At 39.4% G+C, this 20,062-nt stretch overlaps 1 protein-coding gene across 2 annotated transcripts in view; it reads left to right on the top strand.

Annotated features, from left to right (window-relative positions):
- Positions 1-20,062, top strand: part of FMN2 (formin 2) — a 621,781-nt gene that overhangs the window by 513,292 nt on the left and 88,427 nt on the right. The window contains exons 14-16 of one of the 2 annotated variants that reach the window (XM_069234681.1): positions 3,543-3,635; positions 17,899-17,950; positions 19,423-19,572. In XM_069234681.1, coding sequence (XP_069090782.1) covers positions 3,543-3,635; positions 17,899-17,950; positions 19,423-19,572 — 295 coding nt within the window. Of the gene's footprint in view, positions 1-3,542; positions 3,636-17,898; positions 17,951-19,422; positions 19,577-20,062 lie in introns of those variants that run through there. The other variant, XM_069234682.1, reaches the window with a different exon arrangement.

Here is a 20,062-nt window from a genome sequence, read left to right as displayed (position 1 = left end):
TTTTTTTGACGCACACCAGTCCGCAGCGCCGGCTAACGTTATTCCATTAATAAGGGGCCCGCATGGTGCGTTGGAATGGCGTTAGCCGGCGGTAACATTTTTGACGCACAACTGCGTTGGCGCAGTTGTGCGTCAAAAAGTATAAATATGGGCCTTAATATGCACATATTATGTAACATCTTGAATTTTAACTCCTAGTTTTAAATGCGGGAAATGAATCTCGCACACTGCCGATTTCAACAAGGATATGTAAATGCCATGAAATGATCGTGCACTCTGCAAGCGATCTAAAACATCAGTTTTAAATGCGAGAATGAATCGCGCATCTTGCCGATTCGAATACCACCTTGTAAAAACCAAGAAATGGTTGCACACAATGATTGTCAAAGTTTTAATGCAAGGAATGAATTGCGCGTCTTGCCGATTCGAATGCCACCATGTAAATGCCAAGAAATGGTCGCGCACAATGATTATCAAAGTTTTAATGCAAGGAATGAATTACACATCTTGCCGATTCGAATGCCACCATGTAAATGCCAAGAAATGGTTGCGCACAATGATTATCAAGAGTTAAATGCACGGAATGAATCACACGTTTTGCCGATTCGAATGCCACCATGTAAATGCCAAGAAATGGTAGCGCACAATGAGTATCAAGAGTTAAATACATGGAATAAATCGCACATCTTGCCGATTCGAATGCCACCATGTAAATGCCAAAAAATGGTAGCGCATAATGAGTTTCAGGAGTTAAATGCAAGAAATGAATCACACGTCTTGCCGACTCGAATGTCACCATGTAAATGCCAAGAAATGGTAGCGCACAAGGAGTATCAAGAGTTAAATGCAAGGAATGAATCGCGTGTCTTGCCGATTCGAATGCCACCATGTAAATGCCAAGAAATGGTAGCGCACAATGAGTATCAAGAGTTAAATGCACGAAATGAATTGTGCATCTTGCCGATTCGAATGTCAATATGCAAATGTCTAGAAATGGTCACGCACACTGTTGCCGACCCGAATCTCAAAAGTCAAATGGCAAGAATGAATTTGCGCATCTTGCCGATAAAATATAAACATGTAAATGCCAGAAAACACGAGCACATTCACACGCAAAAGGAAAAATCTTCCAACATGAAAACTAGGTCCAAAAACTCGAATGCCTTCGAAAACGGGATCGGGGGCCCAGCCTGACCTCCGTCTTACCACCCTGATCAAGGATCACCAATACAATGAATGGCAAAGGCCTGGAAGATCAAGGTAGGCCTCCGGAACAGGAGCTCAGGAAATTGCTGCTGCTCTACACTGGGACCTCTGAATAGTGAGCACGTGGAGCTGGGCTGGCTCCCTTAAATAGAGTCTGGCCCAGCCACAAACCACACCCAGTCATGCTGCAGAGAAAGCTTCTAGAAGGCCCTGGAAAGGGATCACACCCTGACACACTCTGAAAGCCTGCAGCAATGCATTGCAAATGAACAGTATTTACAAGCACCTTGAATATAAGTCTTCAGGATTAAACTCTGCAATGCAAAAGGTTAAACAACAGCATATCAACATAATGCATGAATTATGTTATATCAAGTGCTGGGTTTTTGCATTTAAGTCACGTGTAGAGCGCGCACTGCCCTGATGTTGACAAGATCTCGAATCGCAGCCGCATCTGCCCCGGAACACGTAGGGGCGCTGCACATCTACAACATAGGAAAATGCAGTACTCCACATCCCACATCCTAGCCCTGCAGCTTCTTCAGAAACCAACCATGTGCTGCGCATCTTCAGTGCAGGACTTTGCATCGCAAGCTGCTCATTGACAGCATCCTTGACAGAAACACAGGACTCTGCATGGTAACCCCACAGGTCCCCGGACCACCACTGCGTGACGCATCCTTGATGCTTAGCGCTTTTCTCAGTAGGTCAAATCTTGTATCTGGACCCACGCTCCATCGCAGTCAGTGTGAACTTGTGACTGTCCTGGTCTGGCGTGCCCAGATAACCACAGTTGTAGCTTTGTGCTTCTAAGTACTGTTTCACTTAAATTATTAAAATTGCATAGCTCCTTTTCTCCTGATTGGATTCTGGTAATTTTAATCTCAAATAATGTATTAAATGTTACTTATTTTTCTAAATCGGTATGAGGATTTTCTTGTGTTGTGTTGTCGCATTATTACTGTTTAAGTGCTGCATAAATACCTTTTGCATTGCCTCTAAGTTCAGCCTTCCTGCTTTCGTGCCAAGCTACCAGAGGGTTAAGCACAGGTTGTTTTGGGTTTTGCTGGTGACTTCTCCCTGACAGTAATTGTGGTTGCTTCTTGAGTAGGGGTTCAACCTCCTCAAACAGTATTCCAAATTCCAACACTACCCTCCACTGAATCCAAAAAAAAAGTACTACCATTTAACACCACCCTTCCCTGAACTCAAAAACCCCTTGCTACTCTTTTACACTACCCGTTCATGAACAGTGAAAACTTTGAGCCACCTTTGTGAAGATCTCTGCACTGTAAATAGACAAGAGGTAGATAGAGACTGCAGTTTCCAGCCTTATGTTTGTGAGTAGCACTATTTTAGTACTAGCACTAACTTGCATACTACTACTCTACATGCTATAAATGCAGTTTGTGAGTAGGCCCCATTGCATCTAAAATGGATACCAGGCATCCTATCTTTCTTCTCTCAGAAGTAAAGCTCATGCTACAGCACAAGCTGCCCGTCCAGTGTTTAATTTCTGTTGGTGAAAATCATGGGGACCGGTGTTCATTTTGGGAGCAACTACTTATTTTTCATCATCACACTTTCACCCAGTGTAACAGATAGAAAGAATGAGAAAGGGAAGAACAGAGATTAAAAAGAACCTAAAGCATTAAAGTAAAATACAATGGTTTGAAAAAAAAATAGTCATCAGGTGGAATCAAAAGGAGATCCCCTTGACATTTGACAACCTCAGCAGTCAGAAAATAAATCTTTGGGCTCCTGAAGACCTTCAACCACACAGCTTGTCAATTCCATGCAGGAAAAGCAAAAGGCAGGAATGGAAAAAAACAGCATAGCAGGGTGGTTCTAACAGCTTTTTCCAATTTATTGTACTTTGTAGTATGCAATGATATTTACAGGGCAGGACTGGGGAACCAAATGCACCTTTAGCAAAAATGTTCAAACCAACCAAGCTCCTTTCATCTCCGTGCTGTCTCTCTCTTTCCGGCCATCCATTCTCACTCTCTCCTCTCTTCTCTCTCTTTTACCTCTCTGATCACTTTCTCTCTGTCGCCCCTGCCTCTCTTTCTCTCTCTCTTGCAGCCTTCCAGTGCTTGCTCCACTTAACATTGGGGAGCTGCTGAAAGTTGCAGAGGTATCAGGGGAGGCCCTGGGACTTTTAAAACGGTCCTTGAAGGGTTACAACCACTGGGGAAATGCACAGTGACATAAAAGGCCCACCCTGCCCATGTCATATATTGAGAATGGAAAGGGATTAAGATTAAGTAAATAAATCACTGCAAGAGGTGAACAACTATGCCCAAATATAAACCATATCTTTGTTTGAATTGCAGCATGTGAGACAGAAGCACAGAAAGTTTACAGTTTGTCACTAGAGGAACACCTTCAGCCTTTTAAGGATCAGATGGAGGAGTTTATAGAACAAGGTAAAGTGCAAAGCTCATTCGTTTTCATTTTCATGTGTAATTCACATAATTTTCTATGCATTAATCATACCTATCAAACTGAAAAAGCATGATAAATGATGGTTTAGATATTTCAGAATTTGTGCTTTATACCAGTGGACAACATGTTTTGTTACTCCTCGAAAGGCTTATGTTTATAAAGAGGGTTTAGTACTCAAATATTACCTAGATGTGCCTAACATACATTATTTACCTGCCTCCTCAGAGGCGAAGTTATGATATGTTACATAGTAATTCCAGTACAGTATAGAGTATGCAGTATAAAGCTGTATTTATTACCATGATTCCTGCTAAATGTAACAACTGTAAAAAAAAATCCTTGTGCAGTTCAATGGGAATTTGGAATGGTGTGGTACCGCCAACAACAGGAATATAAACTGACCATCAAGGTTGTCTCTGCATGGCCATTATGAATTTGGAATGGTGTGGTACCGCCAACGACAGGAATATAAACTGACCATCAAGGTTGTCTCTGCATGGCCATTTTAAGACACGTTGAGTCTCAGTTTCAATAGACACTTCACCCAGCCAAGGAACAAAGAGAATTCGGAATTCTGTAAAACGTGTCAAACCTGTGAAGCGTGTTTGTGTTTATACGTCTCACCTATGAAGAAATTGTGTAAAGTATATGCAGACTAAAATGTGTCTATTAGTCGCTTTGCAGATATTTTTGATATAACAGCCTGCTTAGGCCAATGTAATTTTAATATAAGCACAGCATACATGGAATAGTTGTAGGAGAAACTAAAACAGTCATTTTTCCTTTAAACTTTAAAAACAACAAGGATACAGTGAATTCACTTGGTCTGTCTACACCAGCTTTGGTGCCTGCCACTCGAGGTAGCACATCATCAGGGATGTTTACAAGCACAATGAGTATTGTTTGAAAAGCACTTCTGATGACTTCATACATTTTAAATGTTGAACAATGGACGTATGTGGTCAAATTACATTTTAATAATACTGCTTAGGTAGTTCAGTGGAGTCACACGCATTACAGGGGCAAATGTACAATGCAGATCGGAGGCTTGATTCTAGGCAGGTCAACTCAGGATTACATTACCCAGAGGTGGCTGAAATGAGGTCCATTCATTTAGTGACAACAACATAGTCATGTGAAAAGAGAGTGTACAGAGATCCATGTAAACTATAGGTCACTGTCTTGAATCAAGGCAGAATGAATTTAGGATTACATCATCCTGGGTTGGATGAAATGAGTACCATTCAGTTAACAGCAAAATTGTAGAGGTAAGCAGTAAGATTACATTTATTAGATTAAGTTTCTAGAGTAAAGAAAGCACCCATCCGTATCTAAACTTCAATGGCAATTTGACATTGGCCAGTCAAACAATGCATTCCAAGCCAAAGTATTCTAAAACGTGAACCTTGGAATTGTTACACATCTTTCACCTTACAAAACAACATCAAGGAATGAAGAGTTGAATATAGAAGACACCAATAGTGTATCTCTAGAAATTGCTCAAATATACAAAAGAAATAAGAGAAACATCACCTTATTATCCATCACATACATTGGCTGTGAAATAGCTAGGTTTACATTTCAGTCCATTTGATTTTTTCCACATACTATTCTTATTGTGCTTGGTTTTATTCACATTTCCATTTTTATGGTACACCTCTGCATTCTACTTAGATATTGTATTTAAGTTTGAGACCCGTCTATCGTGTGTTTTCACTGACCTGCTGTAAACCTCAATTTCAAAGGACATGTGAACTTGGAAAATGGAGCACTCGCCACAGTAACTTTGATCACTGCATAATCTCCAACCTGTAATTTAGTCCACCCAACTGCTTTCCTTCTGTCATAAAATTCTCAGTTCTTATACATTACTCTCTCTTCTTTTGTCCGCCTATTACCCTTGTGACATCTATAGCAGACCCTGTTATTGCAAACCATTCAACCAAAATACATTTTGGTTTTTGGTCTCCTACCTCTGAAAATCTCAAAAGGTGATCAGTTTGTACTACGTTTTGAACAAATCTGGTAAACCCACACTTTCCTAGCTATTTCATACTTCCAATTTAGATTATTGTTTTTCGCTAGGTCAATGCATTCTTTCAACACACAATTAAACGTCTCAGTTGCGCCATTACATTGTGGATGACACAATGAGGACCTTTTATGTTCAATACCACTTTTTTCCAAATATCTCTCCATTTCTTTGAAGACAAGTTGTACACCATGATCAGTTAATACCCTTTTTGGGGAACCTTCTCTTGAAAACAATGTGATCAATTTTTTTAATTTTTTTCCCAGTAGGAATATCTAAGACAATTTCAAACTCCAGTTATCTTGAAAATAAATTCATAAGTACACCCATATAATGCAAATCCGTACCTCCTTGTATTGGACCTATACTGCCTAAACTTATTTCATCTCACAGTTGTGGAGGCTTGTCCCTACAGTTCACTATAGGTGTACATGTTTTCCTTACTTTGTCACTCAATTGACATTTTAAACAATTCCTTGACAATCTCTCAACTGTGATGTCTAATTCTGTATAATCCTGTCCACCATAAATCACTTCTAATCTTCTTCTCAGTTTTACTACAGCCTTAATGACCCTCATTTGATACTTCAATCAGTTCTGATCTAAGAAAGTAAGGATGAATTAAGCTTGTTCCTCTAACCATCAAAGCCTCCTTTTCAGTCAGTTCCCCCTGACCTTTAAAATACAGTTGATAAGTTTCAGCAATGATTTTCTTCTGGCCATGATTTCTTGTCAAGTCAAACACATTCCTTAAAAATCCATCAATAAATACTTTGAGTGGCCATTTGTCCTGATTGATGCATCCAGCATTAATTTCACAAATCTTAACGTCATTCCACCAGTCATCTTCTTCCACCTCAACAGTTTTTCCATTACCCAATATACTTAAACAATCTGCAGTAACATGTTTAGACCTGGCACATAATTAACAATAAAATCATATTTTTATAACGATACAATCCATAACGAGGTACTGCCCGATACATTATCCATACCAATTTTATTAAAAATCTCCCTTAAAGTCTTCTGGTCTGTTTACACCTCAAAACTCCTTCCAAAAAGGAAGTGTTTGAATCTCTTTTTAGTACTTGATACACTACGAGCTTCTTTTTCCACCACTGATAATTTTGTCTCAATATATTTTAAAGCTCTTGATGCGACTGCTGTGGTTTTAACCCCTTGCATTGGAGTAGCTCATAAACCTTGTTCACACGTATCTATTCCAATACCGCAATAGTTGTCACTGTCAAAAGCTTGTAAACACAGCACAGTCATTTATTTTTAAACTTACAAACTCACATTCACACTCCTCATTCCAATCATATACAGCAATTTTCTTCAGTAACTTTGTTTTATTGAAATTTTTGCTTGAAAAATCCTTGATAATTCAGCTGCAGAACTCTGCCATGCTTAGAAACGGCATGAACTCTTCTTTATTGCTAAGACTTTTTAACCTTGCTATACCATTTACAAGATTCACATTTGGTTTTTACACCTTCTTGAGTAATCAAATGACCCAAATATTACATTTCAGATTTCCTAAAAGAACATTTCCTGGCTTGGAATGTTAAGCCACTCTTTTGCAATATGCCCAGCATCAATCTCATTATTGTATTATGCACATCCTTCCCATCATCATCATCTTGGAATTATTGAACACTTTCCAAACCATCTAAAACATTCATAGCTCTTTGAAAAACTGATGCTGCAGTAATTAAGCCGGACAGCATCTTTAGGAACCTAAATGTACCAAACAGTGTAACAAATATTGTGAGAATACACAAATCAGGATGTAATTGTATTTGATGTTATGCCAATGTCAAATCGAGCTTACTGAACACTCAGGTATCCCTTGGGTCAGAAATAATGTCCGTAAGTATTGGCAATGGATACTTTTCCTCAATGACATTTCCACTCAGACTTCTCAAATCAGATGCGATTTTCTCATCCTTGTTTGTTCGCCACAGCAATAGGAGCCAAACACTCTGTGGCCTCAGAGGATTCTATGTTCTATTTTTTAATCTCCAGATTTACTTTTTCCTTTACAGAGAACAGTATGTTCTTAGCTTATATAAGCATTTGGCATCTTTTCCAGTTTGATTTCATGGGGGTACCCATGTAGACAACCCAAAGCGTCCTCAAAAACTTTCAAACATTATTTTGTAAAGTCTAAATCCTGCACCATTACCTCATTAAGCTGTAATTGTGAATTGGCATTGATATTTAATATCATTCCCAATAGCTTCTGATGAGATCAACTTAGCAAACAGTCTCCTTTGTGACAGAGTATTCCATCCACCAAGTTCTAAATCGGGCCCTTAGTCTAAACTTAAACTCTAGGTCTAAACTTAGACTTCACGTGTATAGTTACACTTCAGGTGTATAGTCAAATTTCAGGTGTAAAGTTAGACTTTAGGTCTAAACTTCAACGTCAGGTCTAACTTTACCTTTGTGAATCGGGCCCTAAAAGGTTAAATTTACTAATGTAACTCCAGTCTTTGGGGGAATATTTGGGGAAACAGCAACTTACCCCGATACATTCCAGGAGGTTTACTTACTATTTTGACTCTAGTCCTGGAATATTTTGGGGAAAGTTATACATTCCGCAAGTATTCTTAGGAAGGGTTGAAAATAAATACTTTTGAATTGGAAAAAGTGCTGCCCTGAGGGTGCAGCTCAGGGCAAAAAATAGGAATACCCTCAGCTGGGGCAAGGCAGGCTGGGAGTAACACAGGTGCAGGATGAAAATTTCAATGAGAGCACATGAAGAGCAAATTAAAAGTGCAGGTTTTTTTGCCTGCCGTGGTGCCTAACTGAAACTAGCCATAATTCTGCCCCCGACTTGTGGTCCACCACGAACGTCAGTTAGACCACCTATTGGTGTACTGCACTTTCTAACTATACCCCTCACCCCTGTTCCACCCACCCCAAGCACCCTAATTGCCAAGCTACAAGAGCCTGGCAGCATACAGGGAACAGGTGAAGCCCTTCTGAACTGCGCCGATTAGCCTGCATTGACCTGCTGCTGGACCAGCCATCACTTCAGACTTCCCTCACGGAGCGGGTAAGCATAGGAGACCATTGTTGGCGCTAGGCCTTTGTTGATTCATAATAATGCATCCGATATAACTTCAATCTGCTGCGTTAGTGACTCTCACAAGTGGATGTGTTCGAGGCCAGTGTCTGCACACTTCTGAATTGCTTTACTGCTGTGTACATGTAGCTTATATCTGCACCATTACCGTGTCCAATATTCACTTGAGTGTATTTCTTCACTTTGACCATGTCATATGGAGGGTGAGCTGGCGCATAAATCATTGCAGCATGTGTATTTATCGACTCAACCCACTTTCTTTCTTTAGCTCTTCCTTGTTGTTCTGACCTACAGTGTATTATAATTTACACAGACCCAACAATGTTGCAGACGTCATAATGTAGATAAAACAATGAAATGAAATATAAAACAAATAAACCTTCTTGTTGCTCTGACCGACAGGGTATTATATTGTACACGTACCCAACAATGTCGCTGATGTCTTAATAATGTTTTAACAATGAAAATAAATCTAAAACCAATGAACTGTTGGTGCATTCAATCTAATTGCATTGGTGATAAGTATCACAAATTAAGGTTGGGACTGGGATAGAAAATAGCCCCGGGCACCAAAATAAATGTGGCCCCTAGTAGTGAAATAGATTGCTAAAAAGTGTCTCATGTTTGCAGATTGGGGCGTTTTAAACTTTTAAAAACATGTTGTTCAAGTGTTTCCAAAAGATTTGGAAGACAGCATAGATTTGAGTTTGTTGTGGGCAATTTTTATGTCAATATCAGGGAAATCAACAGCAAAAACCAGCCCAGCAGACCACAAAACAGGCTCACAAACAGCCAAAACAACAGCCCTTGCACTGACTGGTCAGACCAGCTCTTCGGTCACTGCCTGATTACCATACAGGCCAGTCCGACCCTGTCACACCCACATTGATTAGAGAAGGACCAGTGAAGAAACAGGAAATTAAACATTTATGGCTAGTTTTGAACAAGGATTGGCAAAGCCAATAGTTGTTGCGTTGGCTGCCAGCCTTTTCGCAATTCCTGTTTTGTTTTGTCATGGTTTTTGCAAAATTGTATTGCTTGAGAAAATACATCAATAAAACAAATAATTTCCTACACACTAAAATTATTTTTGGGGTGTAAATAAAAACTACACAGTACCATAGTAGTGCCTGCCAGTGAAAGGAACTACTTAAAAACGCAATCAATATGGCACTGGCTACAAGCCCCTTGCCTTTGAGAAACAAAGAAAGAACAAGCATTTGCAATGCAATAGGTCTTGCATTTGCTTGAGTTAGAGCTATTGGAGTTGTAAATGCTTAACTGGACTTTTCTTGCCACATAAATTGGTCAACCCTGCCACATAATTTGGTCTTCCCTGCCACATAATTGCAGTAATGTCAGCACCTCTAGTCCACACACGCAACATGTCGAAAAGATGCTCGACCTACAAAAAACAGCGCTTGTGCACTGCTATGCTCGACCTAAAGAGGAAAACATAAAACATTTTTGGAGTACAATTCAGAAATGTAACAAGGGCGTAATTATCTAATGTGATCACCAGATTTACATCAATTCTTGTTAGGGTCAGGTGTGATTTCAGACCATTACCTGACAACAAGACACACTCTTCATGTGCCTGGTGTACACTGGTATAAAACACGGGTCACAGTGTAATGGGCACCTTAGAACATCCTGGCAAAAACAGAGACATGTCTTCTGCACAACAGCAAATGCAAAACAGAGAGAAATTAATCATACCAAAAAGGTGCCCTGAAAAAAAAACATGGAACAAAGCATCCACATCTTTAAAACAAATTGAAAACAGAAACTAAATTGTATTGCAAGAAATGCCAACGTATATTAGGGAAGCAAACAGCGCTCATGCTGAAGCAAGAAAGTGGACTTGCATTCTACAGCGGCGTGTGGTTGAGCTGCACACTTTACAGGATTGGTTGAAGTTGTTTTGATATTTTGGTGTATTCTTCTAGCGAGTCTAGGAAATATACATTTGCTCATTAACCTTAGCAGCTATTTGATTAGTGCAAATTTTGAAAGAATAACAGGAGCCCTCAGTAATAAAATAATTCAAATGTAATCCCTTTAAAGGCCACAAAGAGGAGTTCTGATGCGCAGGCTTTATGTTTTACATTCTGCAAAATATATGGAATTAACAAAATGGCCCGATAAGAAATGTCACCATCAAAATGTAGACGAGGGAATTAATTAAACAATTTTGAAAAAAAAATTCTAAAGTAATCTTTGCATGGGTGGCAACACCGTATTTGGATGAGGTGTGCATCTGTGAGTGACAGGTGACCAATGCCCGAAGGAGCATCCATGGTAGTTAGAGAAGGAGAAATTGAAATCCACTGGTAGTTAGGGCAACAGTTCCTGTCTGTTCTCAGCCCTCTGTTTGCTGGCGCCGTTTGTTCTGTCTTTAAAAGGCAAGGAGATCATGTTTCCACCACACAGCATTATCTGGCCTGCATTGGAGGAAGAATGGCATCGCCAGGCCAATATCAATGCACCCTTTCCAGCTGGAAGCAGGCAGGTCTATGGTTTCCAGCCATTTGTTTTCTATTCTCACACAGGCGTTTAATATTGAGGTACCGGAAACAAAATTCAGCCACACTGCTTCATCAAAAGAAGACTTGCTTGTGGAGGTTTTACTTGCACCAACCACAAATTTCATTGTATTTACGTTTCTTAAAATGTGTCTCTTGATAACTTTAATGGGACACTTGGTTCAAAAGTGACATATGCAATTACATAGTTGCTTGCGTGATAAGCAGAATAAGATCAAGACACCAGTATCAGAATTAATTGGTTAAGAGCACATAACCGATTGGGCAATCTCACAACATACTAAAACAAGAGAGTGAGTAGCCGGTGCCAAGTGAAAATATGGGAATACCTAATTTTTCTTACGAGTAACACAGACTGTAGCTGTCTTGGAGAATAATCATAAATGTGCTCCTTATTATCCCTATGTATAAAATTACCTGCCTGCCTTATGGTGTCCGTCCACCAGGTGGCACTCCTGGTTCCGTCGCTTTGCCAGCAGATAGACTGTCTCCCCCTTGTATTTTTTAACATAACACTTCAAAAATGTTAGAAGAATGCGCTCTGTGGTAAGATAAAGAGATATTTACAGATCCTGAAGGAATGCTTTCCCCTTTCCAGTCCTCGTGGCTTGTGATGAATGACCAGCTTTTTAAAAAAAACAATTGTTCATTTAAGCCTCAGTGTTACCTTCTTCAAGTTGACTTAAGACAATCATATCTCAAAAAGAAAACAAGACTACCCAAAAGAACACGACAAAGAGAGCTTGGGCGAGCTGGCCCTGGAAACTCTCCCCTCTGCTGTTGTTTTATATTTATAAGGGGAGTTGGGGGGGAGGGAGACCTGCTGGAAGACTTGCCTGAGGAAGCATAGCTACTCTGAAACACACACCTACAGTGTAAGTCGACAAGGCAAAAACAGAAAAAAGTCTCCTACAAAAGAGTTAAATAGGACAGAGTGTAATTATACAGTAGTTGTTCCCTGCTCTGAAAGAGAAAAAGGAAGGACATAGAGGCAGAACTGACCACTGGTGTGCAAGAATTTTTAAACAACACTGCAACCAACAACTGAAATCGCTTTAAGCCCACAGTATAAGTATACTCAAGTATACACCAGGTCAAATGCTTACGCTCGACCTAAAGAAGAAGACAAGAAAGAAAGAATGATGGAAAGATGGCAGGCTGGAAAGAAAGAAAGCAAACAAGAAGGAAAGAGGAAGAAAGAAAAAAGGAAAGGAAGATAAAGACAAGGAAAGAAGTAAAGAAAGAAGGAATGAAGGAAAGAAAAAAGACAGAGAAAGAAAGAAAATATACAAAGTAAGAGAAATAGATAAAGAAAGAGATAAAGGTAGAAGGAAAGTGATAAAGGAAATAGAAGGAAAAAAGTAAATAAAAGAAAGGAGGAAGAAAGGAGAAAAGAAGGAGAAAAGAAGGGAGAAAAAGAAAAAAGTAAAAAGAGGGTAAATTAAAACAGGAAAGTTTCAAATGGATACAATCTAAAATACTGTGAAACGGCAACAGTCAGAAAGGCAACAGCTTTGGCAGAAAAGGGAATCTGATAAAGACTGAATGTGCATCAGAAGCATCCGGTTATCAGATCAGGCTCTAAACACAAAGTAAACACTAAAGTAATTACAAAATAAGAACAAAAACCCCATCACTGAAAGAAACTAGCTTGTGTGTGGATGTGGTCCTTGTGAGAGAGCAAATGCAGTCACTCAAATTGACGTTAACCAGTGGCTTTAGTAGGCTGATCCACTGTACCATGTTATAAGCTGTAGTGGGCAGAAGCAAAATATGAATGACACAACAACAGACCAATGGATGAAGTGAGGTGGCTAAAAGCCCAAATGTGTAACTATATTCTACATATTGTAGTTAAAATCAAAAAGGTCTTGGCTAATGCCAGACCTAAAAAAGACACTTTCCTTTCTGGAGCCCACTCTTGTTAGTAAACATAGTAGGTGCGGTCTGTTTCTAGTTCCTTCTTAAGCAGGGAAGACAATTGACACCAATGTTTTTGAAAAAAGGTTAGTGGATAACAGCTGGGCCAAACTGTTTGCTCCTCTCAATTTACATAATTGAAGATAAATATGTTTATTACACTTTACTGTGTGTTACTACTTTTGTGCTGCAGTTCTCTTGCAACCAAGTCTCTAGTATGAAAACATGCTGGCCTCATAAACGCACTTAAACCCAGCTCTTGGTGATAGTGTACAGGGCTGAGCAAAGGACATCCTGCTAAGACCAGAGTCTAATTGGAGCCGGTAGGTGCAGTTAGTGCCCACAGTCACTCACATTTGGGGTCCATCACTTATTTTGTTTTATGGGACTTTGACCCCAAGCAAAACAGGAAAAATATACAAGGGGGAAAGTAGGAGGAAGAGAAAGACAGAAAAACAGTGACAAAGAGAGAAAAACAGGATGAAAGAACCCACAAAAGTGAGAAAAAGTGGCAAATTGTGTCTGGTGGAGGATGAAAGAGGCATGAGGTGGATTCAAGACTACTCAGCCTTGGTAGTCAGCACACCAACATTCAATAGCTTTGGTTGTGGGCATCTGAGCAAAACGTTTGCCCTTGCACTTATTCTTTAACAAATTACTGATTTGTTTTGTTTGACTGTGCTCCTGAGGTTGTGTACACATGTATCGTCATCAGAAGCTTCAAGAGACTGGGCGAACTCCAGTCGGTTCTATTCCCACTGTATAGCTAACAAACTACAGCATCTCTTACAGTAGTGTTGCCCTCAATATACGATTGAACTTAAAGGGTTGCAGCCTTCTCCAGGACTTTTAGTAACAAGCACTGGCAAAACCAATAGGTCTCACATATGAGTGAGCTATTGACTTTGCCAATATATTTTAACCATGTTGTACAGCAGGGCGGCTGCTGTATAGAATGCCTAAAGGTTAGAAGCAAAATGCCATGATGAGACCAGTGCTGGCCACCTCATAGCATTTTTATTCTCATGGCGGGTGGGAGTTGGCAACATGGACAGCAGTAGTGAGGTTTTGAGGGTACGGGCAACTGGACAATGGGAGGGAGAGAAAAAGCAACAGGGACAGCTGGACAGTAAAAAAAGTGCTGCAGGCCACATCTTTGTGCTTTTTTTCCTTACAGTATATGGCAACATAGACAACGGGAGGGTGGAAGGTGGAAGGGAAGGAGAAACACAGACTTTAGGATGGTGGGAGGCAACAGGGAAGGACAACACAGACAGAGAGGATGGGGAGTCGGAGAGAAGAAGCAACACAGGCAACTGGCATTCATTTTTCCATTTTTAGCTCAAGTGTAAACCAGATATTTTTATTTGCTTCTCTTTTCTTAACACATTTATTGACAAGGTGTCAATCAGTAAGATGTGATAGAAAATGGTCCATTTTTTTAAAGAAAATATTTTCCCATCAGCAATTCTCTGAAAAAGAATGTAATTTTTTCTAATTTTTGCAGTAAGAATTACCATTCATGCTATTGATTTTCTGACATATTTTCTCAGCGGAAAAAAATAAAGTTGTTTGAACATTCCCACCTTCAATTGTTTGAATATATTGTATAGCAATAATGTGAATTAGAATTCAATTGAATAGGTATCCCTTATGTTTAAGATGGTGTAAATACAGTTTGAGATAACCTAATCGCTTGCTCAGTCCTCTAGACATTAGTTGTTATGTGATCCTCTTCTTGATCAATCCACAGGTTACAATTTCCTAGAACTGACGTAATTTAGTGAGACAACATAAGAGGAAGCATTGTATCCAGAAGTTCATCATCCTACTTCTTTCATTACTTAGTATGTTGTTGGTAAATGAGCATGCAGACCATGTTTCTGTTTGACTTATATTTGCCTTCACAACTACGTGCCAACTCGCACTAATATGGACTGAATTATTGCATATATATATATATATACCTCTAGTTGTGATCCAGCAGCACCGTGAATTATATGTTATGTAGGAACACTGCATTCCCAATATTTTCCATGCATGCCTTTTCTCATGTATAATCTCATGAAATCTGTGCTGAGAAAATGGGATAGATTGTGAGGAAATAATGCAGGAATCAGTGCTGAAACATATTCTAAAGGTTATTAATCAGTTTAGGCACTACCAGGATGCAGTAAATTTTACCTAGTTACCATGCTACCTGTAATCAGACCACATATATGAAAATGTAACAAAGGATGGTGAACTTTGCTGGAAAAGGCCTTGAACTGAATCGCCATATCAAGACTGCTATGATACACCCTATGTTAATGAGATTTCTTTCCATGTCGTGTTTGAGGGCTTTGTGATGTGCAACTTTGCTATGAACAGATTAGTTAGAGAGCATGCAACATCCTCCTCAGAGATGCATGGACGTGAACCCTCCTACACATCATCACAATCAATTTTCACAGTAATGCGACACACCGCACGTTATATGGTGCAATACAAAATATTAATTGTAAAGTATAAATCAAACAGACTTTCCGGTTTCTTTAACAGCACAATTATGATAAAGGAACAGAGAGACCCCATTTATATTTTTCAGCACCTACATTGCACAAAGAATCCCTTTCTGGTAGCTGGTACCGCAACCTAATTTAAAGACTGAGGGACATATGTAGGCCAAGTCACGCAGTACAGCGCATCAAGTCACCTTGCTGCGCTGCACTGCATGACAGTGAAAGGGCAGGATTGCGCCATATTTAGGTCAATACGGTGCATTACTACCTTTTCCCCTGCACTAACACCCTTTTGGCTGCCTAGCGCCAGCGCAGGCACTCTTGCACCATGGTGCAAGGGTGCTTGCATTGCAAGCAGGGTGGTTTTTCTGGAGGAAGGGGCACCTTCCTGCACAAAAACAATCCCCTGGGGCACATTCCTCTATGTATGCTACAGAATGCAGCACACATAGAAAAGTGAAGCAACAAGGAGAAATAAGTATATTTCTCCTTGTTACACCACCCCTGGGAAGGGGTAGCATTTTGGGTCATTCCCAGGTTTACCAGTTCTGGCAAATCTAGGAATGTGTCAAAATCCATGGGAGTTGCATGCTCATGCAACGCTCATGGAACGCCTTCCCAGGGCAGAGTAATGCAACACAGTGATTTGTGCTGTGTTGTGTTACTCCAGAAATATGAACCAACGCAAGGCCACCTTAAGGTGGCTTTTTGTGGCTTCATAAATCTGCCTTAAGAGTTGCATTATGCATGCACCATGCTGCGTGGTGCAAGGGCGACGCAACTGGGGCCATAAATATTCCCCTGAGCTTTTTGGGAATTTTCCATTTTAAATGTATTAGTGACAGTAATTTGACTGTACTATGGGAGTGGGGAGAAGGAAGAAGAAAGAAGAAATTCATAATCAATAAAGGTGTAAAGAAAAGAGTTTGTCCATTGGTAAAAATGTATTTCCCATGAAGGAAAAAATGTAAATATGCAAATGGACTTTGCAGCCCCATTGTGGAATTGTACATTTGGTGAAATTATGCAAGGGGATATTTTACTCCTGGAAAAAGACAGTTATCACAGATGACGAGGATTACCTCTGTGATTCTGTGTGAATCCTTAAAACTTTGAAATGTATTCCGAATATATGGTTAACAATAATTTACTGACTGTTTTGCCTTTTCATTTGTGAATAATGCCGGCAGTGAGAAATGGTTCGCAATTCAATTCAGTATGAAACTAAAGGCCTCATTTTAAGCCACCATAAAAAGCAGTTTGCAATACAGATACGGGGTTTTGAGTCAGGCAAGGTGGCCCTGCTATCCTCTTCCCGAGGGAGAACAGAAAAAGTCCACCTATCACAGTTTAAATAAATAGTAGAAATTCCAGGAAGGATTAAACTATAACACAAGCTTATTCAATATCAAAAAAATCTAGAGATAGCAATGTATCATAAAAAGAATTGATTATTCCATGAATCTGCTCTTATAATATGCTTACACTGATTCAGATCCAGCAATTTATGTTTCGCGGATGACCCCATTTCTTCAGGGCCAAAACGAGTATATATTCCCTGTGTCAAGGTGGATACATAGTAATCCAGAAACCACAAACCAGTCCTCTGTGAGATGTGTCATTCGTCAATATGTCAAGACACTGAAGGGAATACATAATTGTTTTAGATAGCACTAGTGTTTACTGTTCTCATTGAATTATGGAAGCTGCTATAAGGGATTGGGAGTTTCATGAAAATACTCTATTTCCACATATGAATTGTTTATTAATACAACAAAAGATTGACTTATCTATTAAACTAAACGGGACGCCATCCTGATGCAGAGGAAGATTCGTTTTTAGCACTTTTCTTTAGAGGAGCATAAAATAAATTGTTGTTCTTGTGATTGAAGGCCATGAAGAAGCGGAGTCACCCGCAAAACACATGTTCGCTGCTAATCTCGGCACTGGCTGCTAATATTGAAATTGGATTGGCTGCTGAAAAGTTTTAAGGTTGCTATATTCGTCTGTAAATACAGATGCCATCAATCAGATATTGATATGGTTTCTTTTATTTACGTAAAAACCCCACTTAGTACATAAATATTGCCTTTATGTGCACATTTTAGTTTATATCCATTGACAACGTAAATTGTGTTTATTTCTGTGCAGCAAAAATTGAGCAAGAAGCCGCAGAAAAGTTTTTGGCAGAAGTACATACAAGGTGAGAGGAATGTTTGCAATTACACACATGCATTCAGTGAAGATGCATTCATCTGATTTTTTTTATATATTAAGGTGGAAGTCTTTCAAAGGAGGTACAATTTAGAATATAGTGCATCACAAATCCACACCAATCCAGGATAAATGGGATTTTTGTACCAGGCCAAAAATATTTTAATCCCAATTCATCCATGGCCATTCAATCGTAGGAGACTCTTGGTGTAAATCCTGCGTAAATCCAAAATAGTCATGGTTAAAAACAGACCCTCCCCAAAAAGTTAACTCTAGTGTTTCACCCTCCTCTGGGGGTTTTGTCAAAGTGGTAAACCACACCCCTTGCACCTGACATCTTTAAAAGACCTGTCCATTGAACATATTAAGGGCTGGCAAATGTACAGTCTACTAACATTATTGTATAATGATGAGGGGGCAGAAGGGAAAGCACAATTACTCAGGTGAAAACACTTCTTGATAACCTCATTGTTAACGTATTATATTTTAGGGATGTGTTCTCCTTACTGAGAGAACCATGTAGAGTCTTAATATCTGCAAGAATATGTTTGTAGAGTGTATTAACAGATCATTTTTAGAAGTCAAAAGTGTGCTTTGCCTACACGGAAAGGCTGCTGGAGAATACCTGGGCAACAGTAGTCTCAAAGATGGCTGTTTAGTGATTGGTAGAGGCAGAACATCTGCTAAAACAAGATGGATGTTGGTCCACCAAACTCATCGGTCTCCCATCCCAGTTAAATGTGGGGAAACAGCAGGGTTTCCAGTAATAGAGCATCAGCTGCCACCACTCATCATGGCCAGAGCATTCATATCACAGTAACAATAGTCTTGCTCTACTTAGAGCGGGCCACCATCACTAGATTTCAAAGCCCAGGACTGCCACGCTAGGCCTGCAGGTCTCAGGCAGGGGAATAAATTGATGACATCAGGGCACAGGGAAAAAGCTCCCTGCACTTCAAGATAATTCGTTTTTATTTTTAAAAAAAACAGCTGCTTTGGAAATTTGTTTTTGCACTACAGAAATCTATTTCAATCTTAATTTAAACAATGCAAGTAAGAATGTGTCAAAATGTACTCACAATCTGCAGCACATTTGTTACGTTTTCTCAAACATTTTAAAAGATCCGGAAATATTAAAAAAGAAAAATAGGATAACCATACACTTGTGATATCTGCACACTTCAACTTGTTAGCTTCTGTCTCACTGATTTATTGGAATCTGGCAGGTGTCCTAGTACTAACACAGAGGGATATTGAAACTTAAAGAGGTAGCCTGTCACCAGTTCATCACCTGCATGCCATTGATATGACTATCAAGGGGTATTAAAACTCTTGGAAAGTTGTTAATGTATGCACCTTCTGTGGAACTTTATTCTTGGAAAGTTGTTAATTAATGCACCTTCTGTACAAGGTTTGTTGATATGGTAAAGGCTAATTTATTTTTATATTAACCATTGACAGTTTCTTAGAAACTGCCACCTATTTCTACATGAAGCCAAAAATGGGAGAGAAAGAAGTCTCAATACACGCTTTCTTCAGTCTCTGGGATGAATTCACCACAGACTTCAAGGATTTCTGGAAAAAGGAATACAGAACAATCATGCAAGAAAGGTAAGCACCCTTTGTTCAAGAAACAGAACTTTAAAATGCTGCGTCTTCTATGCAGGGATTATATCCTGTGTTATGTTAGGGATCTCTTTCATTGCAGTGGATGTCGTAAATAGATGTATACTGTCTGCTAATTATAGCCTTTTTTCAGATTGAGCCATCCAAACAATAAAACAGTTTCCTACTTTACAGTATCCATCAATTTTAGATAATTGGGCCCAATTCATTTACAAATCATAAATCTACTTCTTGTACGTTTCCCTTTACACATTGGACCTTATAGCTTTTATGTGATTTGCAAAAATCCCACAGCATAACCACATCAGCCCATGAAAATCATTTATGTGTGTGTACCTATTCCTAAAATGGTAGACTTTCAGCTGGCCAAAACTCTGCAAATGTATTCATACGTTCTTTAACCTGGAGCAAATCAGTGAAATAGTCTGCACAAGTACTTAATTGCAATGAATGCATTGTCTCTGTTTGCAGTGTT

This window comes from Pleurodeles waltl, chromosome 5 (assembly GCF_031143425.1).
Source record: "Pleurodeles waltl isolate 20211129_DDA chromosome 5, aPleWal1.hap1.20221129, whole genome shotgun sequence".
In the NCBI taxonomy this organism is placed as follows: domain Eukaryota; kingdom Metazoa; phylum Chordata; class Amphibia; order Caudata; family Salamandridae; genus Pleurodeles; species Pleurodeles waltl.
The sequence above is the reverse complement of the archived record's forward strand: the minus strand, read 5'-3'. Positions and strand labels throughout refer to the sequence as shown.